Raw genomic sequence first — 12,592 nt, 5'->3', positions numbered from 1 at the left:
GACAATTCTATAAAAATTTCATAATATTTAAATTTATATATCTCCTGTCAATTCTGTTTCCCTAGAGAACCCTGGTTAATACATCTTTAACATAATTTAGCTCCTACCTCCATCCCTAGCTTTTTCCACTGAATCATTTTTCTTGCTTTCCCCTAGAATGTTCTTTCCCAATTTCCGTCTCCACTTTCCTTTGCACTGCCTGGGGATTCCCTTCTTCTGGAAATCTTATCTCTTTGTCCCAAGCTGTCATCTCTTCTCCCACTTAACTCTGTGTATCCACATCCCAAAGCACTTACCAAAAGTGTATGAACAAGAGAGGTGTCTTATTTAAATGTCAAGTTGATTGTGTAACAATAATTGCAGACCTTAAACTTAATTAGACTTTGTATATTTTGTACTTATGTATATATTATATACTCTGGATTTCTTCACCTGGTAGCAAAATTGTTTTTCATATTAGAGTGCCTTATTGCCATTCTGAAAGGGATATAATATAGAAAGGCTCCTTCTGGAAAGAGAAAATTTTACAAGTGTAGATTTTAGGATAGAAACTCTTCTCTTTGAATCGCAGTGGGTTTGCCACAAAAAGAACTTTGTCCTCAAGAGCTGTTATGAACATATTGTAATAAACCTATTTTATGATGATAAACTTATTTTAGCTAAAAATAACCACCATTTGTTGAGGACCGATGGCATATCAAATACTTTATTTATTGTTTTACAACCTTGTGTAATGTAATACCTACTTCAATTTTAGGAAGTATGAATTATGAACACTATTTTATAGAAAACAGAGTTACAGATATTTAGTAACTTACCAAAGATAATATTCTGTGACTGAGATGGGACTTACACTCTAGACTTTGTCTGTGCCCTTAATTATATTATCTTGTCTCACTAAAGAGTATAATAATGTTAGAATATTATTAATTTGTTTAGTTAAACCTCTTCAAAGGTCAATTTAAATGCCGTACTAATTATATCAGTACAAAATGTCTAATACAGGGATAGGCTGGTATTGAGAAAGTTCATTAGCTTTCAGATTTGTTTTGAAGCAAACAGTAAAGACAGTACCATGAGAGATAAAATAACTTATAATCATAGATACTCCCTATATTTTTCCCAGTAGTTAATATAATTAATATTTATTAGTTGTAGCTTTCAGAAATTATCTCCTCTTGCTATAACCATTTAATATATGAGGCATATACCAAACACTAAAGAATATAAATTATTTTTATGCATATATCAGGAATTTGGGAAACAGAAGGCGTTTCCTTAATTGTAGATATTTTCTATGGAAATGCAAAATAACATAATGATTAAGCACATGAATTCTGGCATCAGGCAAATTTGAGATTGAAGTTTAGTCCCATCACTGATTGGCCAAATAAACATGGGCAAATTACTTGGGCAGGGTATTTCTTCATCTATGAATTGTCATGATTATACCTGTTTATCCATTTGAATATTTTCAGTTTAAGTACAAAAAACTTCAAGTGGCTTAAATAAAAATAAAATGCATTATTTAACACAGCATTCTACTCAATCGCATGCAAGCTCCAGACATGTAATAAAATGCTCATTTCTTGACTCTGACCATCTCCCTTTGTCTTGGTCTTCAGACTATATACTTCAAGATGGCTGCAATAGCTGTAATCAATACATCAAGATGTAATCACCTCCAAAGCAGACTGATCCATTGTGCTTATTTCTAGCACCAAGAAAAGCTTTCCCAAAAACCCTCCAGTGGATTTCCCTTCATCTTCCATTGACTGAAACTATGACACATACTAATATCTAATCCAATCTTTGACTAATGTATTGGAACTGCCAATATGGGGATAGACTGTTTAGGATTCATACCATGGGACTTGGTATAAGATCAGCAAAAGATGCCTTCCTGACCACTCTATTTAAAATAGCAACCTTCCCTCTGGGTTCCTTATTCTCCTTCCCTGCTTATTTTTCTCCATTGCACTCTTCACCATCTGATACGTGATATCTTGTACTTCTTTATTTGTTTATTATCTCTCTCCTCCCATTAGAACATTCCATAAGGGAAAGGATTTATTTTTATTTTATTTTATTTTTTCCTGTTATGCTTACTGCTGTATTCAAAAAAAAAAAAAAAAAAAAAAAAAAATCAGCAGTCCCTGATGCATGAGGATGTACAGAGGAGGATACATTGCTGAACAAAATCAATGTTCTATTAAGAAGAAAAAGATCAGAGGTGAACAAGGAGGATGATAAAAAGCAACATGGTAACTGCAATAAGAACTTCTACTGAGCAATGGAGAGAATGGAAAAATGGAAACTACACAGTGGTTACTGGTCCATAACACAATACCATATCCTGCTGGACAGGATTGAAGACTATCTTCTTTGGCAGTAGAATGAGTTCCTTGATTAGCCTGGAATGTAGCAGAACCCAGTTTACCTCTTTGGGATTTGCTCATAATAATCCTCCATGGTTTCTGGTTCTGATCTCTGAGAGAACTTTCTTCTCCCTTCTATTGGAGGTATTGTGTATCCAATTGTAAGTTCTTTATTGTTTGTTTGTTTTTTTTTTTTCTCTTCTCTGTTATTTCTCCATGGTCCCATCTGAAATGGATATTGAGAAAAACAAAAAAACAAACTTTAGCCCACTTCTTATCTTTGTTGGGATTGGGAGTGGGTCTTAGTGGTTTGTAAAATTATACACTATTTTGGCCAGGCTTAGTGTTTCTTTAACAAAATAACTCCAATAAAACGGATTGGTTTTTCACATAAGCACCTGTCAATTTTCTTCCAGCATATTCCATGGGCTATTAAACACAAAGTCAAAAATTATTTTTGAGTCTGAGAATTTATGTCACCTTGTATTAAGACTCTGCAGTCTACCTATTCATCCGCCTTCAGTGTAACAACTTCACCCTACAGGCAATTTATGACAGAAGACTTGGTTGAAGAGGTACCTTACATTTTTCAATCTTCCTTTATTTGTAGGTCAAATGGAGAATGCTTAAGGATATAGTTGGCTTGCCTTTGCTTCAATATAATCTCCTTCTGATAAATATCTTATTTATCTGTTTTTAGATGGTCCACACTTAGCTGAAGTTTGTCTTTCTTATAGGATCAACCACTCTTAAAGTCACAAAAATGCGGCCCTCCTCAAATATACTTACAACTGGAATCGATCTTAGCTACATTAGGAACAATTAAACCAACTGTTTCACAAATGTATAGCCAGACTCACTACATTCCAAGCCTGGAATAAGGGAGGACTTCCTGCCTGCTACCTTATGTCCTCCACTTAGCCAGTTTCCCATTTTAGGGTCTTTTAAAACATGGCACTCTACTCCCTAGTCTGAAAATTTTTGCCTTCTTTCTTCTCAGTGGTAAGCAACTAAAAAATAAAAGTAATTTATCAAAATGCCAATGAGTTGATTGCAGGATTGCAGTGAAGCCTGCAAAAAAACAGGTTCGCAACAGAGGCCAGCATAAGGGGAGCAACCAGGAGTACAGCTAAAGTCACAGCACAAAATCTGTCTGACAAGGGTTTTGCCACCTCCTCTGAAAACTGAATGTCACAACTGGAACCACCACTGCTGCTGGCTCTAGATATATGCTATCCAGTACCATAGACACCACGCCATGTATGGCTATTGAGCACTTTAAATGGGGCTAACTCAAACTGAGATATGCTGTGAGTGTATGATTCACAATGGATTTCAAAGACTTAATAAGAAAGAGAGAGAAAATAAAATATCTCAATAATTTTATATTATATTTGAATTAATATTTTTTCTATATTGGGTTATATAAATATATAATTAAAATTAATTTCACTGGTTTCTTTTTACTTTTTTAATGTGGCTACCAGAAGTTTTTACTTTACATATGTGGCTTGAATTTGTGTCTGACATGTTTCTATTTGACAGCATTGCTCTAGACCTTCCATCTCATTATGTGTTACAGCTAGTGTTGCCCCTGATACTGCATGTTGTTGCTGCTGTTGCTACCCTTTGTCAGAATATACCATCTCTGTTTTCTAATTCAGAAACGGAAGTTGTGTGTCTGATTGATTGGGAAAGCCTAGGTCTCATGCCTATACTCTGTATGCAATGAGGGATGGAGAGCTGAGGATCTGTTCATTGGGGCGTATGCTGGGAGCTCTTACTATCAAGATTCCTCATTCCTCTAACATAAGTCAGAAGCTGAGTAGCCAAAACAATGCACAAAATACCACTGCATCTATTTTTAGCTTTAAAAATAAAACAGTGCCTATGGAGTACTGACTGCAGTGCCTCATACAATATAAAATATTTGCCGTTAAAAAAAACTCATGAGTCACAGGTATATAGTGTATAATTAAGTGAGGATTCCACATGACTGTATCAAATATAATGATTTAGTAGTCATTGTTTTAAAATTGTTTAGATGCTTCAGATGAGAATTATGAGACATAAATTTTGTAACAATTCTAACTAAATGCCCAATGAAAAGCCCTGTCTTAAAGTCTTATGAGAAATGGATCTACTCAGTATTAAATATTTCATATTGATACTACTTACAGATGTCTCTCTTCTAGAAAGCCAAAATTTTAAATGCATGATGTTGTCTTTAATTGATTGCATTAGTAGCAACATATAAACCAGTTGGAATCACCGCTTCTCAAATGGAGACTAAGGGAGTAGCATCTCTTGTTAAAAAACTAAACAAACAAAAAAATCAAGACAATTGTAAATTATTTACATATTTTAGGGGCATATTTCATGATTCCAGCTTTTCTTTCATCAATCCTATGAACCAAATGTAGATTTTTTTTTCCATAAATGATTTCAAACAAGTAAAAGAGGCAAACAAGTATGGCATTCTTTTTTCTATTGATACGCATGATACTCTTTCTATTTCCCTATTAAATATTTAAACTTTAATACCAATTAAATATATAGAGAAGTCACTATATTGCATTTTTGGCTATTTGTTTATTATTTATGTTACCTCTTCATTTCGTTTCCACATATACAAAGAAAAAATGGATGGAAAAGTGGCTACTTGTTGACCTTCATATTGTAAGAAAAGGCATAAAAAAGGAAAATTTCTTCCAGATTCCTGACATTACTTATGACATTATAGCTGTGAACAGTTTTTCCAAATTTCCTTCATATAGTCTATTAAAGAATTTTTTTCTTCTGTATGATGTATCTCAGTATATGTTTCAGCTTTACTATAATGCTTTATTTATATTAACTGCATCAATTGAGGCAAAGCTAGTCTTTATATTTTAATGCATAGGTATCACTTCTATGGAGATACACTGGTAAAAATGTTACAACCAGGTCTAAAGAAATCAAATTAAAGTGGCTGTGTTCTGCATATTCAGACTGTTCTAACTGCTCAGTGATTGTGTCACTGAAACTTTTTAATAATTATGTGTCTAAAATTCCAGTGACATCTCAGTGGTTAAGTGCTTATCTGAAAGTGTATGGATTTGTTAGTAATTAATTCATCACTTAATTTAAAAGAAGTAGAATTCTCATTGTTAAATATACACATTCATGAATCTCAGTTGCAATTCAAGGAAAATAAAATCTAGCATGAAATGGATATCCAGATGCTTAAGGACATAGACATATAATACTGAGAATCACTTGTTTGGCATAGAACTGGCAATCAGTCAATCAGGTATTTATTAGACACCTAATTTGTATTAGCTAGCCTATTAAGCTTTGTAAAACATATAAAAGGCAGCATTGCCTAATTTTAACTGCAGTGCACTCATGGGTCTATTGTGAAATGGATTGCAATGAAATGGATCATGGAATTTCCTCTTCTGACAGGACAACATGAGGTATCCTGAGAGGTTCCCCCACCGAAATTTTAAGAAGTCCTTGATATGTACAGGAAACACAATGTTTGGTGCATTGCTGGTTCACAAGAAAGCAAAGAAAATCTATAAGAACAATACATACACATATATACATAGATACATACATGAAAAGTACAGTGATGTGAAATGAAAACAAGTAGCTGAAATGAAAAGAAAGCTTGATTTAGTGGGGAGGAAAATGGCAACATAGTTCAAGAATAGGAGACTAAACTTTTAGGCCTAGTCTCCTTGGATAAATGTGACAACATTTTGAGATTTCAAAATTAACAAAAACCCACAAAGGAGGTTAAATTGGCTCCATCTTGGTAGTAACCACTGGATGTAGTCAGAAGCAAATGGGTGAAATTATTCCCAGTTCAGGCCTTTAGTATTCCCAAAGCATGAGTGCAACTAAATATGAGTTCACTATCAAATATATCTAAATACATAGGGAAAAACACTGTTATGAATGAGTTGATAGAAATAACAAATGGATTAATATACTGAAAGACATTAAATATTGGAATAATCAAACATACAATATAAAATACCAATATATGAAAGGTCTAAAAATAAAAATGAAGTTTTAAAAACTTACCAAGTAACAAGAGATTATAAAAATGATTAGTCATATTTTTAAAAGAACAAAATAGAAATTTTACAAATAAATATGTTTGAAATTTAAGCAAATTGTTGGATGTATTAGTGAATAGAGAATTAATGCACCAAAAATATACCTCAAGAAATTATATGGTTGGCAACATAGAGAAATAAGGAAATAGAAATTATAGAAAACAGGTTAAGAGATGCAGAAGACGAGATCGGGAAGTCTGATTCACATCTATATGGAATCATAGAGGGAGAAAAGAGAGAGGCTGGAAAAGAGACAATATTTGAAGAGATAATGTTTGAATTCCAGAATTAATTAAAGACATGAATCCAGATGCATAAGAATGATATTTTATACCCGGAGTACACATAAAAAGAAATGTACACCCAGATATTCCATAGTGACCTGAAAAAATATCAAAGACAAAGAAAAGATATTAAAGCAGCCAAAGAAAGAGAAATAAACTCCAAACAAATGATAATTATCTAAAAGCAGAATTTGCAACAGCAACACTAGGAGCAAGAAGACAATAGAAAAATATCTTTAAAAGCTTTGGAGACAAATAAATGTTAATCTAAAATTTTGCAAAATTAACCATTGAGAATGAGGGCAACAGAAAGATATTTTCAGATAAACAAAAAGTGAAAGAGTTTGCCAACAATAGAGCTACATTAATAAACTTTTATAGGCTCTTTTTCAAAAAGGAAAAAGAAAAGAGAAAGGAATAAATAAATGGAAGGAAGGAAGGAAGTAAAGAATGGAAGGAAGAAAAGAGAAAAAGAGAAAAAAAGAACCCATAGTAAGGAATAGTTCGTAAAAAAAAATTATTGAGAATGTAAATAAATCTTAATAAATATTTCCTGTATAAATAAAAAGCAATATTAGAGCTAAAATTCTATACAATGTAATTTATCAGATCACTGACTTTATTAATATGCATGATAAAATTTTACAGGTAGCCAGGAAAATAATAGAAATAAAGAAAATAATTTCCAACAAATATATGGAGAAATTGAAATAAGAAAAGAAACAAATTTTACAAAAATCAAGAAAAAAAATCACAGAAATGTAAGCCAATAGTAAGTAAAAGTGATAGAAAGAAGGTCCAATATACTGCAATTACAATAATTATAAATGAACTAATTTAAAAATTGTCAGATTAAATGGTTTTGTTTTTTGTTTTTTGTTTCTTTTTAAATTCAGTTCTGAGTTATTCAACTAAAGACAGGAAAGTTTTGAAAGTAAAAGAATGGAACAAGGATACCAGACAAATATTAAAAGTAAAGGTAGATAATTATATTAATATAGGAAAAAGTAGACTTAAAAAAGGAAGGTTATGAAAACTAGACAGGATTTTTATAAAATTTTCTATTGATATAGAAGTTTTAAACCCATATGCATCCCAGAAATAGCCTCAAAAGATGTAGAAAATAAATCAGAAGAAGGAAAAAATAGACCAGTCCACTATCATAATGGGAAATTGCAATGTTTCTTAATTTTTGAAATATTGAGCAAAGAAAATATTTCCAAAGTCATAAAATTGAACATATAAAGAACATGTAAAGAACTCGACACCCAACAATTAGAGAATATTCATTCTTAAGCATGCATGGAATATATGTAAATTGTGACCATAATAATAAAGTTTCAACAAATTTCAAATAATTATTACTATATGAACTTGCTAAGTGACTCAGTAAAATTTAATTATAAATCAATAAGAAATGATAATTTTAAAATTCCACATAAATTGAAAATAACTAACATACTTTAAATATTTCATTAAGGATGAAGAGAAAATATAGGAAACTAAAAATAATTAGAATCTAAGCAATAATAAAGACACCATACATGTCAAAACTTGTGAATTACCACAAAATGATATGTGGAGGAATGTTTATGACTATAAATGTTTACTTTAGAAGAGAAGAAACCAGAGCAATAATGAATGAAGCATGCAATTTTATACAGATACCAAAATTTCCACAAATAATATCATATCAAATATTAATTAAAAAAAACTTATTCTAAGAAAATATTCATTGAATAGATAAATTTCTGGTGATATTCAGTATTAAAATAGAAAGAAAACACATATAAGTAATATTAGAAAAGAAAAATGACAAAATAAAGGTGCTAGCATAGATGAAAAGATAATGTCACAAACTTTGTGACAGTAAATTTGAAAACATGCATGGCACTAGCATGTTTCCAGAAAAATTAAAATTTGCTTAAGTTGACTCAAGAAAAAAATCAGAAAGCCTGAATAGCTCTGTAAATATAAAATATATTGAATTGGTAGTGAAAAGTCAGCCCCTGCCTCCTAGAAAAAGGCTCAGATCTTTTTACAGGTGAGTTCTGCCTAACTTTCAAGAAATAGATTATTACCAGTCTTATAGAATTACTTCTGGTTACTAGAAAAACAAGTGTACACTTACTAGCTCATTTGATGATACCAGTAAAATTTCGATACTAAAACCAGACAAGGAATCCAAAGAAGAAAACTTCCTTAGCTTCATAATGTGTATTTACATAATTAATATTCTTAATGGTGGAACATTTGAAGCTTTCTCTTAAAATCCAGAATAATTTTATGGAGCCAACAATCACCCATTCTTTGAAACATTATATCAGAGACTCAAGACAGTTAAAATAAAAGAAATAAAGTATGAGTTTGGAAAGGAAGACTAGATTATTGTTTATAGATGACATGGTTTTTTTAATAGAGAAAACTAAAAATAATTTACAAATGTTTTTTTAAATAATGAGGAAGTTTTAGGAAGATGCCTGGATATGAGATCAATATGCAAAAATAAATTTCATTTCTATATACCAACAATAAACAGTTGGAAATGTAACTTAAAGATATTTACCATTTACAATAAACATAAAAATATTTGCAACACATGTATAGAAAAACATTATAAACTTTTATTAAAATATATCTAGAGTCCTAAATAAGTGGAGAGATAAGCCAGGTTTTTTGGTTAGAGATAATCAATACTTTAAACATGTCAATTCTCACCAACTCAGTTTATAAACTCAATGAAATTCCAATCAAAATCCCAAAAAGATTTTCTGAGGCATTTAACAAGTTCATATATGGAAGAGAAATGACTCAGCAGTAGTCAAAATTCTTCAAGGGAAGGGGATTATACAGGGTGTATACACAAGGGAGTGAGAATTTTGGGGGCCATCGTAGAATTCTGTCCAACACAGATGCCTACTTGACACCTTTTAAAAATTCGATTCCCCAAAATTAAAACTTTGAAGCAATTATTTTTATGACCTTAGATCACAGAAAATGCGAAAGTGCTGGGACTCATAAAATAATACATTAACAAATTCTACTCCATTAATATTAATAATTTATCTTTTTCATGACTTCACAAAAAAAAGTGGGAAAACAATAGTGTTATAAATGTGAGGAAGATATTGCAACACATGTAACATGTAGAGGATTAGTATCCAGAATATGTAAAGCAGATCTTATCAATTGATAAGCCAGGCCCAGTGGTATTTATGAATATAACAAGTGGAACTAAGATATTGATCTCACCCCTCTGGATGGCAGGGCAGGTCAAGGACTAAAGACCAACTCTGCAAGGTTCCTCATCTCTTCACCTCATTGCATCTTAAAAATATTAATATTGTGTGTGCTATAGTGGAAAAAAATTGAAGAAGCACTAACAAAGAATTTATGCAATTAAAAAGAAGCAGACAAGCAATACAGGAGAAAATTGTCAAAATTATAGTCATTAAAGAAACAAATGACAAATAAACACATAAAATGATACCAATTCAATTAGTAATGAAGAAAATGCAAAAAAAAAATCACTTTTTATACCTTCAAGATTGGCAGAAATTATGAAATCTAACATACACTGTTGTGAGCATTTAAACTGGTAAAACAGTTTTGGAAAACCATATGGCATAAAATTTTGAAGTTGATTTTTTGCTTTGTTATGACCAAGCAATTACGCAATTAAATATATAACTTAGTTATATACTTATATATTTGAACAAGAAGATGTTCAATATTGTTCATAACTGTGTTACTTATTATAGCACAAAGTAGGAAATACCCTAAATATCATTGACAGGTAATTGTTAGCTGAAAATATTCATATTTAACTGTATATAAAACAGTGCAACACTTGTTTAAAATTATGACCACAGAAAATGTATAATTCAATATTTTCCATATATGCTATATTAAACCTTGGCCAAAACAATTGCTTTAGTCAATGCTAATATAAAATCTATAGGAAATACACATAATCAAAAAATTTTTTTGTCATATAGCTCAAAAAGTCAGAATATGAAATGCCTCAATTTTAGAATTTTTAGTAATGCAAATGAAAATAATTATGAACATCATCAAGGAGATGTCTTTTTCATTTATTCATTTAATACTGGTAACATCAGGCATTCATTTTAACAGGTGATTAATGGTATTTTATTACAAATTATTTTTTCTCAAGGTGTGATTGTATATAGGACAGCATTTATCTAATTTCTTTCTGTACTTATTCTTAAGTAGATTTATAATAAGTTCATAATTTAAGAATTGCAATTTAATTAAACATGAATTTTTGCATAGGTGTGTGAAGTATGTATATGGTAGAAATAATACTAAATTATAAGCCATGGTATTATGTATCTTAAGTATTGTGCTTCCAGTTTTGCCAGCACATTTTAAAATATTTGGGGGGTTCAGTAACCAAAGGATGCACAAGGATACACTTGATGCCATATAATCTGGTGATCTAGAGTCAAATTTAGCACTAACATTTTTTTAACTTTAATATTTAATGGAAATAGCATACCATTTTAAATGTCAGCTTTCTAAAAATATACACAAATATATGAAAAATAGTCTCCTCCTACATATATTTTTATAAAGCCTTCTTAAAGTAGATTTACATTAATTAAGCTTCAGATATTTCAAATAAAAGCATTCCATAAGCAAAAGCTATGAAAACTTTTTATGGAAAATATAACATAGCAAGTAAAAGCCATGAAATTCAGAAATAAGGTGACATCATCTGCTATCATAGTATGAAATATATATGTATATGTTAAAGTATATATTTATATACTCAAATAAGCCTACTAATATATTATATATTAAATATTTCTATATTAAAATAAGTCTACTAATAGGATAAAACATTAAATTTTAGTGAGTTGGTGTATAAATGTGCATTTTACATATTTTTCTGCCATTGCTGTCTTTTTTTTAATTACATAATGCAGTATATCTTTAATGTTTCCTTCTGTTTGTTCCTAGGTTATCCAGATAAATTTTGAGGAATTCGATCTAGAAATTGGTTATGATACTTTGACGATTGGTGATGGGGGCGAAGTTGGAGACCCTAGGACAGTGCTCCAAGTGTAAGTTCTCAATGTTTTATTTACTCTTGTCTTGATATATCAGATATTTATAGAATTTATAAATTATTTTCTTTACGTCGATCCATCACATTACAACTACCAGAAGAATGTAGGTAACTTAGTTATTATGACCAACCTAGAATGTACTATTAGTCCTTGTCAATGAGGCCTCAGACATTCAGTCCAAAGACAGTTTCTTAGTACCCACTGTCACACAGAGGCCCTTTAAAATGGAGGCCTAGAGTGAAATTTCAGAGTGGTTGGTGGGGTCTTGATTTGTGAAAACACCCTTGTCCCCACAGGAAAATATGAGACTGAAAAGATAAGCATAAAATTGATCCCAGAGACTATGATGCTGATACTAAAGAGTAGTAGTACTTACTTACTGGGTGCAAAATCTTATCTAGCCATCAAGATTATAAGTTGAGTTTGCCAGTGGCTTGAAACTTGAAGCACCTAGTTAATGAAGCACTCTGTGTTGAGATAATATATCAAATGTGGCTCTTCATGTGATCTAAAAGAATGAACACACATTTAAAAAAAAAGGAAACATTAGAAATTTATTTATAGTCAGGTCTGTGGTCTACTCATCTCCGTGATCTGCCTCTGACAGTAACATCGAGGACTGTTTCAGGGAGAGTATGTCGTTTTCTCTGCTATGAACCTCAGAAGGTTAAGGCATCCCAGGAGGTTCCCAGTATTTCTTTTATAATTCAGGTTTATCTAACCTG

The 12,592-nt window shown here is 31.1% G+C and overlaps 1 protein-coding gene and 1 long non-coding RNA gene across 9 annotated transcripts in view; one reads left to right on the top strand and one right to left on the bottom strand.

The window, feature by feature from the left end:
- Positions 1-12,592, top strand: part of CSMD3 (CUB and Sushi multiple domains 3) — a 1,408,207-nt gene that overhangs the window by 750,740 nt on the left and 644,875 nt on the right. For all 8 annotated transcript variants that reach the window (XM_037802758.1, XM_037802757.1, XM_037802756.1 and 5 more), the window contains one exon: positions 11,758-11,861. In XM_037802758.1, coding sequence (XP_037658686.1) covers positions 11,758-11,861 — 104 coding nt within the window. The remainder of the gene's footprint in view (positions 1-11,757; positions 11,862-12,592) is intronic.
- LOC119508998 lies at positions 2,158-12,371 on the bottom strand. The gene is made up of 3 exons (XR_005211611.1): positions 12,244-12,371; positions 4,557-4,696; positions 2,158-2,604 (listed from the first exon to the last, which is right to left on the bottom strand). It is a non-coding gene; the product is annotated as an uncharacterized LOC119508998 (long non-coding RNA).

The sequence above is a fragment of the Choloepus didactylus genome, chromosome 14 (assembly GCF_015220235.1).
Source record: "Choloepus didactylus isolate mChoDid1 chromosome 14, mChoDid1.pri, whole genome shotgun sequence".
Lineage (NCBI taxonomy): Eukaryota > Metazoa > Chordata > Mammalia > Pilosa > Megalonychidae > Choloepus > Choloepus didactylus.
Note: the sequence above shows the minus strand (reverse complement) of the source record. Positions and strands in the feature narration are given on the sequence as shown.